The 22,869-nt window shown below is 43.5% G+C and overlaps 1 protein-coding gene across 2 annotated transcripts in view; it reads right to left on the bottom strand.

Moving 5' to 3' along the window:
• Positions 1-22,869, bottom strand: part of CUBN (cubilin) — a 130,342-nt gene that overhangs the window by 32,709 nt on the left and 74,764 nt on the right. For both annotated transcript variants that reach the window (XM_083704489.1, XM_083704490.1), the window contains 16 exons: positions 21,603-21,784; positions 17,648-17,804; positions 16,920-17,036; positions 16,179-16,292; positions 14,979-15,107; positions 13,961-14,093; positions 11,434-11,639; positions 10,004-10,185; positions 9,343-9,535; positions 8,259-8,456; positions 7,332-7,478; positions 5,546-5,736; positions 4,713-4,896; positions 3,395-3,569; positions 1,448-1,626; positions 1,130-1,339 (listed from right to left, as the gene is read on the bottom strand). In XM_083704489.1, coding sequence (XP_083560615.1) covers positions 1,130-1,339; positions 1,448-1,626; positions 3,395-3,569; positions 4,713-4,896; positions 5,546-5,736; positions 7,332-7,478; positions 8,259-8,456; positions 9,343-9,535; positions 10,004-10,185; positions 11,434-11,639; positions 13,961-14,093; positions 14,979-15,107; positions 16,179-16,292; positions 16,920-17,036; positions 17,648-17,804; positions 21,603-21,784 — 2,697 coding nt within the window. The remainder of the gene's footprint in view (positions 1-1,129; positions 1,340-1,447; positions 1,627-3,394; positions 3,570-4,712; positions 4,897-5,545; positions 5,737-7,331; positions 7,479-8,258; positions 8,457-9,342; positions 9,536-10,003; positions 10,186-11,433; positions 11,640-13,960; positions 14,094-14,978; positions 15,108-16,178; positions 16,293-16,919; positions 17,037-17,647; positions 17,805-21,602; positions 21,785-22,869) is intronic.

Genomic DNA, 22,869 nt, shown 5'->3' with positions numbered 1-22,869 from the left:
ATACTAAAATATGTCCATTAGGAGAAATTTGCACTAAAATGCTTTCCTTCACCACCACCATCTGAGACCCATCTTCATGTGCCTCCTCCATGAGAGGTCCAGAGGCCTCTAACATTCCTCAGAAAATAGAGACACTCTAGCCTCTGCAGTGCGGGATGCAGGTGGCGCTGTGGGCTAAACCACAGAGCCTAGGGCTTGCCGATCAGAAGGTTGGTGGTTCGAATCCCCGTGACGGGGTGAGCTCCCGTTGTTCGGTCCCTGTTCCTACCAACCTAGCAGTTCGAAAGCACCCCAAAAAGTGCAAGTAGATAAATAGGTACCACTCCAGCAGGAAGGTAAACGGCGTTTCTGTGCGCTGCTCTGGTTCACCAGAAGTGGCTTAGTCATGCTGGCCACATGACCCAGAAGCTGTACGCCGGCTCCCTCGGCCAGTAAAGTGAGATGAGCGCTTCAACCCCAGAGTCGTCCGCGACTGGACCTAATGGTCAGGGGTCCCTTTGCCTTTACCTTTAGCCTCTGCAGTGGCTCCCCATTTGTGAAATGCTTTCCCTAGGGAGGCTTGCCTGGCATCTTCATTTAGGTGCCAGGTGAAAACGCTCCACTTCAACCAGGCCTTTGGCTGATTAACATTTTAAGTTATTTTATATGTGTTTGTGGGAGGTGGGGGGTTATTGGTTTGTTTTTGGTTTATTGTGTATTTTGTGTTTTTAGTTTGTGTTTTTATGCCGTGAACTGCCCTAAGATCTTCAGATGAAGGGCGGTATACTACTACTACTAGTACTACTACTACTACAACTAATGCCATTTCTTATTAGGACTTTTCAAGCAAACAAACAAACAACTGATGTGAAAATACAGAGGGCCAAACCTAAGACTGAAAAAGCCAGAAATTTAAAAACACTGAAATTGACAGATTTGATAAGCCTTAGTAGTGACCGATAGGTTCTGGGATGGGGTGGGGTGAGGTGAGGGATAGCACAGAGAGGATTCTGAAGTTCTGCCTCAGTTGCCTGCTCACAAGGACAGCCATGCCTACTCAGAATTGTAATCACTTTAGCAGAAAATCATATCAGACTGTTAGTTCCCTGCAAATGCAAGGAAGAAAGAGTAATGACATGGTTTCACAGACCTGACGCATACTGTTCTCGAATTTCCAGGTAGTCATATCCACACTCAGATGAGTTCTGGATATCTAGTGCTTCAAAGCGAATGGTGAGAAAATGCCCCACAGGTCCACGGAGAAACCATTCACACAGCAAATTGTCTGGATAGTGGAGATCAGGGAATCCGACACTTTCAATGACTCCGTTTTGTCCCATCAGTGTTCCACCACAAACAGCTGCAAAGAAAGAGTCTGATCAGTGAAATGATCATATGCATTCCAGTTTTTCATTTAAGGATTTTGGATCAGTAAAAATGCTGGGTATTGTTATTTTTTTCATTTTACCTCTTGAATACTTGACATTGAATCCAGTGTGTGGGTCTATACTGTCTGAACGAAATCGCATATATAAGATAGAACCGGATGACCTTTGAATGCCTGGTAAAGAATTCCCACAAAGCTTGGCGATTACTGGTGAATTGGCGTCGGCACCATCTCGCAATTCAAGGTAACTTAATGTGCAGCTGAGAGAAGGCAACAGATACATTTAAACTGGTGAAAATTGCTTTGCAACATTACAGGAAGTATCTGAAACATGGAACTAACATCCTTCAGTGAATGACATGGTAGCTCAATTCTGAGCAGGGCAGGAAAAACAGAGACAGACACCCTAACAATCAATAATACCTAGGGTCACCTGAGATATAAATCAATTATAGAGCAAGAAATATCTAAATAGGTCACAGCATTATGGAGAGTTTGCTCTGCAGTACTTTATCCTCCTGTCTGAAGCATGATCAAAAATAGCTTTTGAGGACAGTGTTAAAAAATTGAATTTAGAATGCTTAGTTCTGATTCATTAAGTGCCAATTATGAATGCAATTAGCTCAATCAAGCATTTTTGAAGTCTTTTAATTAAAAATCACTGTAGGAAGAGTAATTGGGACTATCTTCAGACACATATGGCTATGAAATCAACCATATCATAAGGATAATTTTTTTCTCATATAAATTCAGTAGGAATGCTTTTAGGGCATATAATTGTCCCTGAGTATCAGCAGATGGAGAAAGGAAGAAAGGAAGGAAGAACTTAGTGCGTGAAGTGAATGAAGGGAAATGTAAGACGAGGAAGAACATTTCTGCACTAATATTTTTTTCCCTTAATGAAATATACAAGGCAAACAAAACTGAGAATATAAAGATTCTTAGAAACCTCTCCTCCAGAAGGTTCTTCACATTTACTTTAAAGTTAATAGTACATTCTAAATGGGGGTAAAAATGCTGTATCCTTCAAAAGACACCGAATTTACAGCAAATAAAACATGCCTGTGAAACAACTGACACAGTCACACTTCCACTGATGCAATGAATGTAGGTTAGTGGTGGGGAACCTGTTGCTGGACTCCCATCTCCTATCTGTCCCAGCCAGTATGGCCAATGGTCCAGGATGATGGGAGCTGCTGGTCAGAAGTATCTGGAGCGTCACACGCTCTCGAGCTCTGATGTAGCCCTTAAAGAAGAACATAATGCTCACTTGCCCCTTCCTTAGATTGCTAGTTGCCTCCTTACATGTCTTTCTACCTTTCTAGCAGGTTTCAGGAAATCCCACCCTGGCTGTCAGACATCCTGGCTCCTCCCAGTGACCCTATGGCCTCACCCAGCTCACCCAGGCTTCTCCCTTCTCCAATAGATATGATTCAATTTTGAGACAGAAGAAAGTGTTTATTGGGATGAGAGCTCTTGCCCATCATGGATCACTGGAATATCCCACCATTTTTAATGGGGAGACATTTGGCAAGCAGAGAAACAGACTGAATGTTCTGGAGGAGGGTCCCTGTTAGCCTGCAGCTGCAAAAAGGCCTCCCCCTGCAAAGCCAGCGGTACCACTTTGCTTTACTGTAGCATCAGTACAAGACATATTATGTTACAACCATACATCTGCTAGACAGTAGCAGCTACTGCGGTGCCATAGAGCCAATGTCCTGAGATCAGAGCTTCCATAGCTTACTGGGATGCTGCACAGGTGGGAGGTGGTGCCCCAGAAGAGGTGCTGGAATGGATCCACTGGTGCACCTGCACAGTGCCCCCCCTGCCCTCCCCTGCCCTGTCCCTGCACCATCCCAATAAGTGACAGCAGCATTGGTGCCAGGAGAGCTTTGCTACACCACCCCACCATGCCTGTCTTTAGATTTAGAAGAGAAATAAAAGCAAGAACCCCATTACATTAACCCCAAACCCTCCATGATAGCTTCAGAAAATTTAAAGAAAGCTAATACAACAACGTGCTCCTACTTGGGTGAAGACTGGATATCAAAGTGATCTTCAAACTGCAGCTCCACTGCAGCCCCAAAGGGAGCAATGATTGTCCACACACAATCGGCATGTGGTGGGTAGTTGCCAGGATGGCCAGGTGAAGAGACAAATCCCGAGGGGTTGGACTGGCTGATATAGAAGTTCCCTCCACAAGCTGGAAACAGAAGATGAGGAGGATCTGGTTGAATACTATAAGGAATGTGTATAATAATGTGTTCTATTATAAACACACTAAAATGGATCATCTATGAGACCCACCTTAATTTTCTGGTATCACAAGGACAATACACAATACTTTCTTCTGTTGTTGTTTTTCTATGTGTGTGTGGAGGTTTTGACATGGAATCGTTTATAGCTTTGGTTTTATCAGTTCTGCCCTTCCTTTCAAAATTAACACACAGATGCTCTCTTCATGAGTTATCCTCATGGAGGGGACTTCATGCAATGATCACGGCATGGGGCCATTCCACTGTCCCTGTCCTCTGGATGCACATGCATTGGCAATGATATATGCAGAGAGAAAGACCTGCCTGAGAGCAACTGCTTGTGCATAGGTTTCTATGCAGTTGTGACACCTGCATGGTTGGGAGTCTCAGCTGCGTGGAAGTTCACAACCATGCAGATGTTCATGCCTGGCTTCCTCCCTGCAGATATCTACCCCAACACACTGACGTCCAGAGGGCCAGTGACATGCCTAATGCCTAGGGGCAAGACCAGCGGCATGGCCCTGCTTTCTAGTCAGCTCATGATGCCCCTTAAACTGGGCAATATGTAAAGGAGGCAAGTTTCTCCTCATATGCCATAGAGACTTTGTAGCTGTTTCCCTACAGGCATTCATAAAAAAACCAACTGAGAAATATGCCAGTGTGGTCCTTCACCAGAAGTATCAGAAAAGGTACTGTGCAAATCAGGTCCAGGGATGTATTTTGACCAAGCTGGTGCTCCTCCACTCAAGCAAGGACCCCAGCACTGAAGCCATGCTGAATTTTTGGAGTATACCAACAGCTATCAACCGTGATGACTAAATGGGCTCTCCAAGTTTGGAGGCACTATGTCACAGACTACCAGAGAGCCATTAGTTTCCTGCCTTGCTTGTAGCCTTCCCTGAGGCATCTGGTTGGCCATTATGGTAAGAAGGATGGTGGTCCAGATGGAGGTATAGTCTGAGCCAGTTGGGCACTTCTTAACCATTTAATGTTCCTGTCAATCATGGATCCCGACATCATTTGAGAACCACTGATTTAGAGTATCATGAATGTTTCGGTAGCCCCTGTTTGTATTTAGTGCCAATACTCACCAAGACCCTTTGCCTCGTACTTCAGTTTGAAACCTTGCCCTCCATTACTGCTATCAGAAAGGAAGTGGACAAATAGCTGGTTGTCTGTGGTGTACATTGTAGAAAGGGAATTGCTACCACAAAAGCGTCCATTCCTGCTGCTAGGTCCTAACGGTGGGGCAGAAAGATCTGGTCCATTCCTAAGCTAAAAAAGCAAACATTAAATGTGCAAGATGATTTATTTCGTTTTCACAACAAATCTATGAGAACAAGCTATTACTTCCTATTTTAAAGATGTGGAATTGAAATGGACAGATACACAGGTATGTGCCAAAGGCTACTCAATTAATCCAGGGAAGAATTGGGATTTTAACTCAGCGTCTTCAGGCCTTTTAACATGTCAGAAAGTCAATAAACCCACTATAGGTTTTGTGTCTCAACCCATAAAATGAAAAAGGGAAATGCTACTGTTTTATGATGGGAACTCAGGGCTAACAAGGACCCAGTAAGAAGTAAGCAAGCTGGTTACTGGTCCTGAGGTTTAGGCTTTAAAGTTTAGGCTTTAAAGACAATAACCTATGATTTTATCCAGTAAATTCATCCCTTTAGCACATGAACTTCTGCCTGTGTAACAGAGTTTCCTCTCCCTCCCTTTTCTATGTGCACCCCAGTCTGTTCTGGGGTTGAGGAAAACCTGGAACAGATTGGAGGGGTTCATGCGGGGAAGGAAGAGGAAGGCCTTTGCTCTAACGGGATGACTTTATTGGATAGAACCACAACACTACAAACTGATGCTCAGAAACAAAAGAGTAACTGGCTGAGCTATTTCAATATTGCTTTCCTCTTGTCCTCACCTCAACATAATCTCCACGACTGCAGGCAGCATCTTCATTTATCACCTGGAAGAGCTCCTCAGAATGGATGCCAATGATGAAGCCAACAGTAACCATAACATGCCAAGAACAATTAAGGTTAGGAGGATAGGTTTGCGGATAGTTGGGTGAAGTGACCACACCACTGTCTGTGTACAAATAGCCACCACAACCTAAGTTAAAGGAATAAGACTCTGTTAAGGAAAGGACTGTTTAATTTTTTTAAATTTCATTTCATTCCCATCCTGTCCAAATCTCTGAAATCTCAGATTTATCAGTTTGGTGCTTATAGCTCTTATAGAATCATCCTCACAAAAGCAGTGCATATTTTGAGCCAGGGCCAAACTCATAACATACATGTTTTCATGCTCAATTAATTCATTTGTCTTCTACTAGATCTTTGCCTACAGATTATGCCAGTCGCTTTAATTACAGAGGCAGGGAATGGGATCCAGCTGGCAGGACAGATCCAGAATCGAACCTTTCTCCATGGGCCACCTTGACAGGTGAGTGTGGCTGCCCACCTGTCAGTCACCTGATGTCATACAATGTCAGGTGAGTCTACATTGAACCTGCAGTTTTCAAAGATAGAATTGGGATGTGCACTCTTGGTGAACTCCAAATGCTTCCTTTGCAGCTCTGACCTTAACTCAATTTGAGGTTGCAAAAAAAATAACCATTTGCACTTGTGGCTTGAATTCACCCTGGGGCTACAGCTGTAAAGGAAGAATTCAGAGCACTTTAGAAATGTTCATCAAATTCCTGCTTTCTGGCTGTGGTTCAGCACTTTTTGAATTTGGCACCTTTTCCTGTTGCTTCATGCTTACTTGAAGTTAAGTCCCATTGTGGCCAATGAGCTACTTCCAGGTAGCATGCATAGGATTGCTGCTGTTGTGCCTTTCCCACAATCAAATTTGTCACTAATATATCTTGCAATACAAAAAATTGAGAACAAATTCTCTCCAGACATGATGTGTAACATGTGGCACTCGGTGCTTCAGCAAAGGTTTGTTTCATGATTCACTGGCTACTTGCAACCAAACCTATCTCTCCCACTCCAGTTTGCTGCTGAAATGCCAAACCTACAATAACTGTGGTGCTATTTCCTTGACAGGGGAAGTGAAGCAACTGTAAATGTTTGGAAATGTATGAAGAACTAGGCATCTCCTCTTGTATCATTTTAAGATTCTGTAATTTGATTATTCTGCTTCTCCAGGACAGAGGTACATTAAAAAATAATCATCTTGCAGCAGTCTGATCCTGTTATCATATACATCTGGGTTTTTCCTCTTTCTTTCTTTCTTTCTTTCTTTCTTTCTTTCTTTCTTTCTTTGCATTTGTAGGGACTTACAATTTTTTTAAACTACGTAAAAACAGTTGCACCGTTTTGTGGAATGCAATTCACCTCCCCCTTTTTTTAAAAGAACCCACAGCAGTACAAAAGCAGCTTGCAAATCTTACCATAACAGAGAAATGTTTTCTTACTCTGCATTTCTGGGCAGATATCCAGGCAGATATCAACAACAATAATTGTGCCGTGGTTTTGAAGTTACACATGAAAATGGGGTGAATTTAAGATTACATCTCAAAAAACATGCACCCGTGGGATTCACAACATTTATGTTTGTGTGCAGAGGATTGTTGCTGAACAGGACAGGCAACAGTACAAAAAATAAAGAGATTCTATAATCAGTTCCTTCCAGTCTCTCCACCCCCCCCCCTTAAATCTGCAAAGGCACCCAAAGAACAGTTTTAAATGACGACTTACTTTTGTGGTAAGAAGCATTAAACCCAGCACCGGTAATACTTGCATCTGAAGTGAAGCGGATGTACAAAGCATTCCCAGTGGATCTTATTGGTCCAGGAACTTCACGACCACATAGAGTGGCCAGGACTGGTGCAAGGCTGTTGTCTCCTATGAAAAGAAATGGAAAACAGCCATGCTTTATTTGGAGAGGCAATGTTAGAGCTGAAAGTTCTCCATTCACCATTTCATTGGTAGCCAGAAGATGGATTGGTTTGCATGCAACACTAAGCCAAACCATGACAGTGGGAGTCCATGAGTGTGTGGGTACTCACAGTAAAAACCATGGGCAACTTTTTCCTCACTATGCTTTCCTGCTGCAGTGCTAATCAGAGCTAAACCATGGTTTGGGCTTTGTGTTGCGTCAGAACCTAGGGTCATGGTTTGTCTCTCTGTTCAGACTTTGTGGCAGGTGCATGGTGGCCTTTGGAAATACTTCTGTGTGGCATTTTAAAATGCAGTCGTATGGAGCTGCAACAATAGCCCCCTGGCAGCATCACCACGACTACTTAATGGAAGAAGGAGGGGGGGTGAAGGGGTGCCGAGGTTGAGGCTATGTGAATGCAGCAGCAGAGCCAATCTAGCACTCCTGGTGCTGCACCCATAAGGCCCTGGGCCTTGCCTTCTGCTCACCCTCCTCCTAGTAAGCAGAACTGCCACTGCCACCAGGAGGCTATTGCTGCAGCTCTGCTCTATTGGATAGCCCTATCTGATGGCAGAAATCTGTGAGAGTCACTTATTAGAGGGGTCAGTTCACCATGAGTCTAACACAATAGGGGAGGCGGAGGACATGTAGACTTGGGAAGCTGGCAAGCATGAGAATTGCAAACTGCATAAACCAGGATTTCCATTTGCGGTCCACAACTATGGGAAGGTGCCAGTGTTTCTCACCATCTCTCAGGACAAGTTTATCGTAGTTGCATGAGCGATGAGACTCAATATCCAAGGATAGGATGTTGATCTCCACTGTTGAGTCTGGCGCTCTGATAACCCATGTACAATCGGCTAAATTTCTGTAGTTTGAAGGCCAGTCTGGTGAGAACAGAAATGAAGGTGTTTCACTGGTTCTTGAGAAACCTCCACAGGCTCCTGTCATGAAAGAGAAAATCATGAGTAAAAATAAATTAATTTTTCGTCCTGTTTAGTGACAACACTATTTGTTTCTCTTCTGTGTTTGTTTCTATGTACTGTAGCCCTCTAGATTACAGCTCCCATCCTCCCTGATTGTTGGCCATGTTGGCTGGGACTAAAGGGAATTGGGGTCCACTGGTGCCCTATCCCTGCTAGAGTATGTGTACATGTGTGTACAACATGTGCATGCATGCATTGGGCCCAACTAATGTCTTCTTAATGTCTTAATGCGGGCAGGGAACGGGCCTCTGTTACTCCCCAACAACTGGCCTTGCATTCTGACACTGAGGTTCAGTGTAGCCTTTTAGCCTCCATGACTTTGTCTAATCCACTTTTAAAGGAATCCAAGGCAGTGACCACCATTGAATCTTATTGCAAATATAATGTAACTGAGCTGTCGCATCTACCTGACAATTAATGCAATCCCTCTTACTGCTAAAACCACCTCATATTGAACAAAAGGTTTGCTATACAATAGGTAGCTAATCTTCAAGACAAATGCTGCAGGTGGGAAAGTTGGTGGGGTTGTGATTTCCTAGGATAAGAGCAGAGGTCTATGGGCTTAACTGTGTTGCAGAGTTAAGCCTGTCCTCCTGCCTCTCTGTCCTGTCCTGTGCTATCACCTGCTCTTTGATTCTGTATAGAAAAGCCAAGGCAACACTAAACTGGCACACTAGAAAGGTATGCTCTCAAATGTTTCACTTGGCTTAAAAGCATGCCTGAAGAAAGGTTGACTACCACTGGATGATAGCATTCCATCACGCAAACTGACATACACTTTCATTATCTGTCTGTCTTTCAGTCGCTGAAATGAAAAGGTTAACCACATGGACAGGAGACCAACCTATAGGAATGGCACGTCCCACAGCTGTAGGTGCTTCCACCACATTCCAGTCCAAAAGGAAGCCCTTTCCATTTACAGAAAAATCAGAGGTGAACTGGAGAGTAACAGAGCTTCCAGAGGAGGTGAAAGAAAATGGGGCTACACCACAGTATGTTCCTATGAGACGAGAGTGTGTGTTGGGCCCATCATATACCTGCAACAGTGAGAATAAAGATTAGTAACACTGTTGGGGTTTTTTAGATGCAGAGTCAACATTTCTCAGGATACACTTTTCTGAGCAAATTTCCAGCAGTTCTCCTTCTCACCCCCTGAGGAAAAAGAAGGCCACTTTTCAGAATTACCCCCAAATACTCTCCACTTTTTGTGGCGGCAAAGATTTCCTGTCTGCTGCTGCCAGAAAGGTCCTCCTTGTGGGCTTTCCCCAGGCATCTGGTTGGCCACTGTAAGAACTGGACTTGATAGGCCTTTGGCCTGATCCAGCAGGAGTCTTCTTACGCTCTTATGGTGGGAGGATCGAAGTGGTTGCACATGTGGCCAAAAGACTGTTTCATGCCTCAGCTCATTTTAAGTTGAGATATAATCATCTGACAGCTCCTTTTGCATTGTGACTTATTTGTACCAGAGTTTACCAAAATAAAAAAGTTTGCAAGTTCAAGCCCACCTTCAGCTTGTCAAAGTAGCAGCTATATGTATCTTCAATATCCATCTGTGTGATCTGACCATGGACCACTTCTGTTGTGTTGCCAGTTATTGTCCACTGATAGTTGGAGTAGTGAGGGTAATTTCTAGGCCACAGTGGAGATGCAATTTGTCCACTGCTTCCCACCACAGTCTTTCCAAACACTGAAAAATGAGAGGTGGCTATTATTATTGTTGTTGTTGTTATTATTATTGTTATTAATGTTCTGTTGAATGATTTTGCTATGTAGGTAAAAGAGGGGAGATTTTCTTTGAGACCGTCTCCACCCCCAAATACTGCCTCCAATTTCCCCATAAGTTTCATTTCCCCTTGCAAGGCTTTGTTATTTTAACTTAAACGAAATCTAAGCATGTGGGTACCATCACAGACAATGTGTTGGGGCTGCACAGCTCACCTGACCTCCCTCTAGGAGAGCTACTGCTGAATGGCAGGATGGAGAAGGGGATGACGGCAGGTGATGGTGAGGTTGGCACAGTGCCGAAGGGCAATCCTGCCAGCATGTTTGCACTGTGCCAACCTTGCTGCTGCTCTCCTTCCCAGTATGCAGCAGCGACTCAGCTGGAGGGAAGTCAGGTGAGTGGTGAAGTCCCACTACGCTGTCCACTCCTACCTGAGTGAAGAGGGACCCTGAGCTGTAGCAGGGTGTCCTGATACAAAAGGACATGGCTCCTGCACATTTAATAGCTGTATGGAAAGGGGGATTTCAGCAGGTGTAGTCTTGTTTTTAGAGTTGAGTCAGTGTACTAGTAATCCACCATTTTTTACTTTCTGAATTTTGTACGGTATTTTCCCCCTTCCACGTTGCCAGTGCATACCTGCCACCTCTACCACAGACACCAAGGGTCTCTATTAAGAATGTACCCAATGGCAAATCACATGCTCTTATTTGATGTAACTTTTACATTGCCTCTTCATATTTTATGGATTTTTGAATTTACATGTGCCCAGGGGATTTATTTATCTTCAGTACATATATGACGTTGGAAAAGACCCTGATGTTGGGAAAGATGGAGGGCACAAGGAGAAGGGGACGACAGAGGACGAGATGGTTGGACAGTGTTCTTGAAGCTACCAGCATGAGTTTGACCAAAACTGCGGGAGGCAGTGGAAGACAGGAGTGCCTGGCATGCTCTGGTCCATGGGGTCACAAAGAGTCGGACATGACTAAACAACAACAACTTATATCCCACCCACAACAGGTGTGTCTGTGTGTGAACTAAGCTATCACAAAGTTAAGGAAGTTACATGATGCTACATATTGTTGGTTGGCACTCTCCAGAAGTGAAAACACAGTAATATTATCAAGGTGTATATCTACACATATCTTTCTTTCCTTGCTTGCAAATGATCTGTAAAGTGATTGCTTCGGTTTGAGTTCAGTATTTACTTACTGTGAGCAAATGTGGCCTGGAAGCCCCTTCCATCACCTGAGGCATCTGAGACAAATATAACCCACAGGCCGTGCCCAGTGATAGACGTATAATTATCCAGCACAGAGTCGCCACAGAATCGTCCCACCAGATGGCCACTGACATTGGCTTCTCTAATTTCTAGGTAGTCCTTGTTGCAGTTGTCACTTGCTTCCATCTGAAAATCTCTGTTTTCAACAGCAATGTGGGCACATTAATTGACATAACAGTGCATGGGATAAAATATAAAATACAAAGGGAAATGAATGTACTGCATCAAGCAATTATCTCTCAGTGATTCCACACTTTTCCTCTTACAAGGGTCAGTAAAATGCTAATGGTATTTAAGGACTTCAAAATATTCTGTATAAAATGGGATCCAGTCCATTTGCCGTGTAATGCATATTATTACAAATTGTGGCTATCCTGTTATACTGTCTACTTCTGTATCCTATTCTTTCTGTGGGTGGTATACAACTTAGTTTTACTAAGTGTAGACCCACTGAAATTAATAAACTTAACTTAGTCATGGTTGTCAGTTTCACTGGGTCTACTCTGAGTTAGTTGAATACCACCCATGGTATCCTTTCACCCTATGTACTATAATGCAGGGTTTAAGGCATCAGTTTACCACGCTACACATCTGGAATGACATGCTCTTCAACTGAGATGAACCAGCTTGCTTGACACACTGGCATTAGTAAGTCAATTAACACATGTTGGCTTGTGGATCATGTGGTGTAATGGGTAAGTGCATCTGAATGTTAACCAGCAGGTTGGTGATTCGAGCCCAACCTGGGATGGCTGCAATGCAGGGGGTTGAACTAGATTGCTCTCGAAGTCCCATCCAATTCTATGATTCTAATCTATACAAATGCATTATTCAGAATTCTTTCAATTTTAAGGAAATGCATCATTTGGGGGGGGGGGTTTGGGGGGGGAGGTTCTGTGTTTATTTTGCTTTTTAACTGCATGAAACCCAAAGGAAGAGCTCCTTGCCATTTTAAAGGTTCTGGATGTATTTTTAGTTTTAGTTTTTGTCCATGGTTGTGTATGCATTCCTTGCAGAATGCATGACTTTGAAAGCACATGAGATGGGTTCTGGCTTAATTGCTAAATGAAAGATGCTGATCCGCAATTTTGTCTTAAATCATACGTTTGCCCCTATACAGAAGTTGTTCTTTCTCATCCAAGGGTTTGTAGAGAATAGTTGATGTTTCTGAGCAGGGATTATATAGGATTCTGCACATACGTATAGACCCTATTTCCTTAAGACATATTGGCCAAGTCTTCTTGTGAGCGAGGGGGGGGGGGATTAAAAATTGGATCCTCTGCATCTCAAAGTTTCACCAGCAACAACTTGGCTTACTTATTCATTCTTGACCAAATTGGTTTTGTCATATGTGTACATCAGGAACTAATCTGAACCCTGCATGCTAGGTAAACTGTATTTTTCCTGTATCAAAATTGTATTCTGTATTTCGAAGGTCAGCCATGAATAGAAAATCAAAACCAGAGTTTTCTATGGTTAACATGCACAAAATATCACTACTCAGATTTCCTTCCAGTTTAAGTGGGCCCATATGTCTTCAGGGCACCATGAAATGGAACCAAAAGCCCATCTGGACACACTTCAAACTCATTTAGAGCTATTCCTTGGAACATGCTAGAGAAGCAATTTTGCAAGACCAATATTCAAAAAATAAATAGCTTTTCCCAAATAAAAAGATACAAAACTGATAACAGACACAGCAGATAATAACTGACATCTTAAAGATGGTTCAAAGACCTCCCACTATTTCATGATTTTCCTTTCAGTTATGAAGAACTGGGAAGGAACTGCTGACACCCACACGTGTGTGTATGTGTGTGACAGAATGCTATTGGTGCTGGCCTTATTGGCACATTTGTATGTGCATGCCATTAGATTTAATTGCTTAGTGCACTGACATGGATGTACTTGGTTTTTTGCCTAGAAGGAGTGTGCACATAGGATTTCATGATAAGGATGAACTGCACCTGCTTCATTCTGCATTGTACATTCATTTCTTACAACTGTGCAAGAGACTCTGGACTAGCGGGAAAGTATTTGGGAATGAAATACCAGTCCAGTTTGGTCAATCATAGACATGTACTATAATAGCTGCTTGATTAGTCTGGGATATATATGTGTGTGTGTGTGTGCGTGTTTGTTTTGCAAGAGACCCCACAGAGGCAAAAGAAGGAGGATATCTAATAATCTCTCCTTGTTTATGCTATACCAGAGGAGTGGCATTTACAGCATAGAATGCAATTGTTTCAACATCTACCATGATATGCTCTAGATAATGCACGGCGGAAGAAACAGACGGCAGCCCCTTTATGTCCACTACTGTGTTCTTTTTCCAAGTTGTTGTGGGCACCGCTACACTTTTACATGCTGGTAATTACATTTCCCACTAAACACAGCGTTTCCTTCCTGGAGCTCCATTAATAGGCTGAACAATAACCCTTTGGAAATTCAATTTACGTAAAAGACAGCTGGAGCCGGTTGCCAGGGGAGACCAGAATGTTCCAGACACATTCAATATTTGGCGGGTAAGGCTCAGGGAAGTTGGGGCTATTGAAGGCTCCTCTCTCCATATGGAAGGTACCTCCACAAGCTGCAAAGGAGAGAGGGAGAAATAAGCTGCAAGGAAAAGGAGAAAGATACTGCAAGCAGATTAGAGGTTTTGATAGCCACAAAAACGTGGGAATTCCCTTCTTGAGAAAAGCAAATATCTCCATCTCGGATTTATGACTCAGAACAGGAAATCCTAGTTATAGGAAGCTTCTCTAGTGGATCAGTTTCTCTACTTTTGCACATTGTGGGGCTGAAAGTTTTCCATGGTTCTCATATGGCACTTTTGCATTAAATGAAAGGTGCAGGCTAGAATACAGTTTTAAAAATGTTACATTGCACACTCCTGCCTAGCAGGTGGCATCGAACCCCATAAATCACTGGTTTACCCTCTCCTGGTCCCCTGCCTCTGCCACACACTCTTCGGAGCCCTGCCAGTCCGACAACAGGTGATACCAAGCACTCAATCCCACCCATAGTTCACTCACCTAGAGCAGCTCTGTGCTGACTCTTGGTTATCAACCAATAATCACTCCATCATCTTCTTCAGCCTTGGATTCCCAGGTGCTGGTGGACTACAGCTCCAATCACCCATTGGCTAAGTCGGGTAGAGATGATAGAAGCTGTAGTCCAATAACATCTGGGGACCTAGGTTTGAAGAGCACAGCTGCACAAGACCCAATATCCACTTGCTTATTGATTTGGCAACCTGTCACAGACCCTAGCATTCCTACTGGGTTTTCATTGACTGGCTTTACTGGTTCTTCCAACCAGCTTCCTTTCCTAGATCCAGCCTTGCTCTTTCCTTCTTTAATGAGATCATTGCTCAAAGTGACTGTCTCATATTTAAGAGTTCCTGATGCCAAGGAATGTGGTGCAAAGCTTTAAAATTGTTACCCCTTCTAGGAGTATTCAGAGACAGGCTTACCAGATGTTGATGCAGCAACAATAGCATGGAAACCTTTGGCAGTATTTGCATCATTGGAGATGAAATTGACAGACAAAGCACTGCCAAAAGAAGTGACAGGATGTGGAATGGTGGTGCCACAGTAGCGCCCTGAAAAGACCAACATAAGATAAATTAAATGTTCAATAGAGCTTTTGGGGGCAAGGGGTTCTGTTTCATCCATTAATCATGGGCCTGTAATCAGTCCTCATTTCTTAATTTTTGCTGTTTAAAGAAGTTTACTATACAGTGGTGCCTCGCAAGACAAAATTAATCCGTTCCGCGAGTCTCTTCGTCTTGCGGTTTTTTCATCTTGCGAAGCACGGCTATTAGCGGCTTAGCGGCTATTAATGGCTTAGCGGCTTAGCGGCTTTAAGAAAAAGGAAACAAACTCGCAAGAACTCGCAAGATGTTTCGTCTTGCGAAGCAAGCCCATAGGGAAACTCGTCTTGTGGAACAACTAAAAAAACGGAAAACTCTTTCGTCTAGCGAGTTTTTCGTCTTACGATGTATTCGTCTTGCGGGGCACCACTGTATTGCTCTTCAATGGAGCTTCTGGGATAGCTTCCAAAATGAAGATACAGGTGCCAAGGGCCTTACTACCTGTTATATTTATGACATAGGAAGTCCTCACATTTGGGGGGGGGGTAAATTCAGTGCCAGGTGCAGAAGAGGGGTAAAGGTAAATGGACCCCTGACCATTTGGTCCAGTCGTGACCGACTCTGGGGTTGCATGACTAAGCCACTTCTGGCGAACCAGAGTAGCGCACGGAAATGCCGTTGACCTTCCCGCCAGAGTGGTACCTATTTATCTACTTGCACTTTGTGCTTTTGAACTGCTAGGTTGGCAGGAGCAAGGACTGAGCAACGGGAGCTCACCCTGTCGTGGGGATTCGAACCACCAACCTTCTGATTGGCAAGTTAAACCACAGAGCCACCCGCGTCCCATGCAGAGGAGGGGGGCACTGCACAAATCCACCCCACACCTGGTATTAAATGTCACCTATCCTTCCATCCATTCCCAACTTTAAAGGTCACAATTTTGTCTGCAAACAAGTGAATTTGCTAAAACAAGAACTATAATGATGATGCAAAATAATAATAATAATAATAATAATAATAATAATAATAATAATGATAATAATAATAATAGTTCAACAAAATAAGTAAATGCTAACATACCCTGCAGAGGTGCATCATAATTATCCCCTTCCTGAATTTCTACGTAATCAGTGCTGCAATTACGCCGTCCGTCTTCAGTTTCAAAGTCAGTAAATGACAGAGTGACATGATTGACTGTCGGGAGAAAGATATGTAAGGGAAAGTTTTGCATTTCACAAAAGGAGGAACTGAGTTAATGTTCACACTGAAGGCTGGCTATTTATTTATTTTATTTGATTTTTTTTTCTCACCAGGATAGAACCACTTAATCATATTGAGATGCTTCAGACATGCATGAACAAGGAGCCTCAGGCTCACGCACTCTTTCTTCCCACTGTTCTAATGCACAGCGATCTCCCTTCTCCTTTCCTGGTCTGCACATGTATTCACAATTCTATCTGCAAATGAGTGCTAGTTTCAAAGAACTGTGGGCTCTTGTGTGCCAGCACAAGACTTGCATTTGCCCTGTTGTAATTTGAGCTTTATAGCGTTCAGCACAACCTTGAAACCTTATAGTTGGGGAACTTAGGGACAGAATGGCGAAATTGTATGTTATCTCATTTTGCCCCAGATACTAAGATTTTTTGCATTAATTCCCACTCAGAAAAAGATTTAAGTGTCCCTTGGTCATGCCCAGGATGCAGGACTTCCTGCAAAGAAGAAAAGAAGGAATTTTGCATTGTTATCACAGATGAGGGGAGGATGTTAGTCATTCAGGCTGCTTTCCCACAAGAGAGGCATGTGTGTCTGTTGTCAACTTACATGGTTCCTGAGCCTGGATAATCCAACTGCAATTCTGATTGTTTGGGTACTTGGCCGGGTACAGTGGAGAGGAAATGGCAGCACCAACTGAATCAACTTCCAAGACACTTCCACATTCTTTGGAATAAAAGATACAAATGAACATTAGTTAAGGTGTGTATAAAACTGGGCCTGGAAGCATGATGAAATTAGACCTCCCTTAAAAATCTTGCATGCACAGATGCTGACAATATGTGGTGAGGCTACTTTCTGGAATCTCCCCAAAGCACTTCCCATAATGGTCAAATATCCACTTCTGGGGGTTTTTAAAATAACAATATGAAGCTGCCTTTTACTGAGTCAAACAGTTGATCCGTCAATGTTGGGCAGAAGATAGTTTGCAATCTACTGACTTAGATTTCGAGGTACATCAGCAACTGTTTCTCACTCTTAATAGTTTGACAAAAGGTTGCTTTCCTCTGAATTAGATTGCTGAGCTAAATAAAGCTTTCAGGGGAGCTAGGATATTGCAACTGGGTTGTTGGCAACAATGTTTTTTCTTTTCTTTTAACTTACTGGGTTTTTCCTTGAAAGGTTAAGAAAGGGAGATACAGGCTGGCGTTTAGATAGCAATTGTATCGTGTTGCATGCATGCATGATGAGAAATGGTAACACAATAAACACCCAGTCTGGAAGTAACCCTAGCTAGGGCAAGAATTAAAATATATTCATGACAGTGAGAAACTTGCCTTCAGTGAATTGAGCCCTAAAGCCTCTGAGATGGACAGTGCTGTCAGAGCGAAACCGTACAAATATGGTATTTTGGGTGGACAGGATAGGAGAAGGTCGCTGCTGCCCACAAACTTTCCGAAGAAGTGGAGCTTCAGCATTGGAACCATCAAATACCTATAGAGCAGAGCAGTATATATGATTAAGGTTAAGAACCTCAGAACAGCATTGCTTATCTAGCAAGGTGAAAATACACATGTCAGGGGTTCAGGAGCAGAGACACAGGAGGGGGAGCAAATGGAGAGTGAGGAGGAGGAATCCGAGTGGGGTGGAGGCAGTGACAGTGGCCAGAGTCATTCCATGAGCCTCTCCAGCGAATCGGAAGATTCACAGAAGGGAGCGCCGATGGCCAGGGCAAGGGGGGCTCCAGGGGGAAAACCCCAGGAGGAAGGGGCCAGCGGGGACTCCCTGAGCAGCAGTTGGAAATCAGGACCAGCTTCCCTACCAGAGCGCAGTAGGGAGGGGGAGTCCCAGGAATCGGGACCAGTGTTCTCACCACCAGCGAGAGGAGATGAGTCAGGTTTGACCACGCCCACATCGGAGAGCGGGGAAACGGTCAGGAGGAAGGTTACCGGCTGGGCGCGCGCGCCAAGTTCAAATGTACAGGCGAGCGGCACAGCAGGGAGCCCGGATAGGGAGCCAGGTCCTAAAGCCCGCCGGAAGGAAGGGCAAGACTCAGGGGGGTCAGCATCAGAAGAGTCCAGGAAGGAGGAAACCCCAGGGGGCAGAAGGACCCAGAGGAGGAAGGAACAGCGCAGGAGGTGGAGCCGGGCTAGGATCTTGAACTGGTGCGGAAGGGATAGTGACTCAGAGGGGACTTCGCTGATCTAGAGTCTAGACGTAGGGCTGCGCGCTCTGGGGTTTGAAATGGAAACTAAACTTCAATAAAGACTTTTGTACATTACATCAACCAGGCGTTGGTCCTCTGTGAGCTGGGACCTAGAGGCAGTCCTGACAACACACTATGAGAATGTTGTAACCATAGTCTGGGCAGCAAATAAAGATAGCTAGTTACATCCAAATAGTACATGTACTGTACTAATACCAGGTTTCAGATGTGATATTTGAAGTTATTCATGTGTAGGAACCTGAGACAGAAGACCTGATTTGTTTGTGGGGAGATTATACAATGTAGTATCAAGCCAGAGTTATCCTACACTTAATTTTCCTTATTGCAAAATGTCTCTTGGGGAAGAGGGTTTGTTTCATAGGAACTCCAAATCAGCCTTCAAGGTGCATCCTGAATTTGTCAGGATGTGATTGAATCCCATGCCAAAATAGTGGCAGTCTGGAAGCTGCCAGAATTATTGCTGAAAATGATGCTTTACCAGGGGTTGTAGCTGATACGTGTTGCTATTTAGGATTTTTAGCATGGTTGAAAACTTCTAAGGGCATAGTACAGGTATAAACTGAATTCAACTGGCTCTCTTTATTTTATTTTGTATTGTATTTATTTATTTGTTAAATTTGTGTTTCATAACTCTTCCCCCCACCAGCTGTTCACATTATTAGTGTCAGATTAGTTTCTGTTTGTGTACACACCGGTGGGCATTGATAGAGCACGGAAGGCTTTGCCCTATGCAAAGGTTTTCACACCTTGTCAAGATATCAATTAGGAATAGCTTAAGGATTCCAGGGGAAATTTATAAATGATCTTAAAGACCACTGTAAACAGTTAAAATCATTAGTGGGGTTGGAATATCACTTGTAGTTTAATAGTGTTTTTGGATATGATGGAGATGTAAAAGATGCAGGAGAAATGATTAATAATAGGACCCACAAAGGGGAGGATGGAGGTCCAGGAGATTCCTTGGAATCTTGCTTTTATGGTTTATGTTCGATATGTGATTGTAACATTTTAATCTGAAAAACCAAACAAATAAATAAAAATAAAAGGGGGGGGGGGAGAGGAATAGCTTAAGGATTCCAACTGGTGTGAAGCTGGTTTGAAAAAACAATGCCCCAAACAGTAGTGTTTTATAACAAACTGCAAGATGCATATGCATTTTATAGAATGATGTGCAAACACAGATTAAAAACCCAGCAGTGGAATTGCAGTGAGTACACAGTAAGCAGCAGTGTGACCCCAGCTGAGCTGAGTTACCCCTCTGGCAATTGTCACTAAACAGGGAAAGTCAGTGGAGAATAACATCTTATTTTGTGGAATAAACCTTATTTCCCCAGAATGAGCTTTATGCGGTGTGTAAGATTTTGCCACATCCTGGAACGCCACTGAAAACTGAGTTTCTTCAAGAGGCATGATAAATTGCAAATCTCGTCATGTGTGGAGCTGGTGGGTAAAAGTCACAATGGGGTGAGTCAGGCCCCTTCGCTATCAGCAAACTGTGGCTGTCAAAATGTCATAATTTTGCAAAGCTCATTCTCTTGTCTCTTTATTATTATTATTATTATTATTATTATTATTATTATTATTATTTGCAGGGATAGAGGCAGAAGAATGAGGGAATCTGGAAGTTGGGCGTAATGCACTTTTCTACAGCTACCAGATTTCCTTGCTTCCCCGAAAAGTGCCTCTTGTTCTTGAGCTCATGCCCTAATCGTCTCCAAATGCTGGAAAGCCTGACCAAAGATGCCGCTTCAGATTGGCTGGCTACAAAACACATGAGTGAAATGTACAGAAATTGGTACATTCAGTTTGGTGATTTTTATAACTGTGCTTTCCTGGAAACAACAAACAGTGTAATTTACCACAAATACTCCACCCATATGCATTTTGCAAAAGCATTGTTGGGTAGTCAGAAACATGGGTACATTATTAAGTCAGAAAAGGTCTCTCTCTCTCTCTCTCTCTCTCTCTCTCTCTCTCTCTCTCTCTGTGTGTGTGTGTGTGTGTGTGTGCATGCATACACACACATGCAGTGTGGAGAGACTGGAAGGAAAGGATAGCTACTATTGCTTAGTTTTGGGGTGGGGTCTCCTCTCTTCCCAGTCTAGCAGTGAGGTGGTATTTTGTGTGCCATCTCTTGTTCTTCTGAGAGAATGGCAGCTGACCATTGGTTGTGAGGCTGATGAGAGTTGGGGTTCCACAACATCTGGAGGGCAACAGGCTAGCTACTCTGAGCAAGAAATGAGGATCAAAAGGGAAAGGGTTGTCCCACATGAATCCAGAAAGCAAATCATATTATTACTATAAAAGAAACAGGGTGGAAACCTACCTGGAACATCTCTTCCTATAACACAGGAATATAAGCAACCTTCTTATTTGCTTGTATTTTAAATTCCTGATGACTTGAAATATTGCTTATAGCTTTCCAGGTTAGCCTGCACTCTATGTTCTCTTAGCTTATATTGCTAAGTTGAAACACAACTCAAAACTAATCGGTTCCAGTTGTTGGAAGAGAATGACTCATAGCTTACTGGTATTGCAGACCACAGAGCAAATCTCAGTTTGCTCGGTACTTTTTGTGGTTGTTAGAACCTAAAACATTATAATTTTTTTCAAGAAGTCTGCCAACATGTACAGTAGCTTCAGAAATGACCCTTAAAAAAACAGCAACTTTGATTTTGCTCATCAAGTGAAGTGAAGGACCAGGACCATGATATGATACAATACTGCCTTTCCATCATGCACATGACTGACATGGCTGTTTTTGTACATTAGTACCAAGATAGAAAGTGCTACTCTTGCAAGATCATCTGGGTGAACTACTGCGGGTACTCATACAAGTGGCTCCACTGATATCCTGGGCACCACCCATGTGAATAAGTATCAGAGGAATTAGCACAGCACAATGATGACATTTCTCTTTAAAATTTCTCCCCAAGCTGTTATTTACACTAACAGCAGCTTTGCTCCTCGGCAAATAGCAGCTGGTGGGGTGAGGACAAGTTTCACTGAGACAAGGGAAAGTGCTTTTCTTATTCCTTAAAAAATAATCATCTCTCAGTACTCACTGCAACATAGTCATAGTTACATGAACGATGAGATTCTATTTCAAAGTCTGTGAAGTTCAGCAGAACACGGTGGCCCCCATCGACTCGAATGACCCAAGAGCAGTCACTGCTATTGCTGTAAGGCTGAGGATAGTTGGGAGAATGGATTTCACCGCTTGGAGCTTGGAAAACTCCTCCGCAACCTAAAGTGAAGGTAACGGATGCTCATTTGAGAAACCTGCATATTTTACCAAGAGTTCAAATGACTATCTGCGCTACATGTCGTACGTATTGGCAAAGCCATTAACTCCAGAAATAAATGCTAACCTGTTTATTAGGCTGAAATTGAAACAACAGTCCTAGCTTCATTAACGGGACTCCACTAATGGGCACTTTGGTGGGCATCAAAGGCAATGAAAGTTTGCCCATTGTGCTGGCTGGCTGGCAAGAGGGTAGGAGTGGGATTCTGCATGGCCTCAGTTTCTCTGGGTTACGCAATGTGCAGCAGCCTCAGGACACAGCACAGGCACTTAGACAGGGAAGTGTCTCTCCACTGCCTGGACAACTAGGTGTCCCTCCCAGTGCTGGTCTGGGGTGTTCTGCTGTCTGAGGTGAACAACGAGTTGGCGCTCCCTCCTGCTTCCTTGTACAGAAGCCAGTGAGAAAGGCAATTGACTCTTACTTCTTCATGGCCAACCGGACAGCACCCTCTACTGCAAAACCCTGGCAGGAGCTCTGGATTGGCCTCACCCCTTCTTTCCCCTGGTAAACAACAGTGATCCACCTGCCAGGAAGCTGGGGCAGCACCTCTGCTCCACCCTGTGAGTCACTTCTGTGCCTGCCTTTTGTATGGAAGGCCACACAAAAACCAGAGGTGGTTTTTTTAACACATAGTCCTCTCTCCAATGTCTCTCCACAAAAAGAGGAGACATTATCATAATCTGTGGGCACGTTTCAGCCAAGATGTGAAGCAGGGCTGGTGAGTGTTGCATTTCAGCAGTATAACAGCCACGGTGGTCAAAATAAGCCACCCTGAATTCTCAATTTTATGTTGCCCCATCCTGCGTTGAGCAAGGCACTTGACCAGATGACTCCCAAGGTCCCTTCCAACTCCGTAATTCTGTGAATTTAGGGGTCCAACTCAAAGCAATTCTTTCAGTTAAAAAATAAGCTGAGATGCTGTGCTTTGAGCTCAATCCTTGTGCATCCCATCATTCTCCGGGGCAACTGCTTATTGTCATTTTAACATGTCTCTAATTACAATGATCATGGGTAAAACTTTTTTTTT

Source organism: Podarcis gaigeae, assembly GCF_964106915.1.
Source record: "Podarcis gaigeae genome assembly, chromosome: 12".
In the NCBI taxonomy this organism is placed as follows: Eukaryota; Metazoa; Chordata; class Lepidosauria; order Squamata; family Lacertidae; genus Podarcis; species Podarcis gaigeae.
Note: the sequence above shows the minus strand (reverse complement) of the source record. Positions and strands in the feature narration are given on the sequence as shown.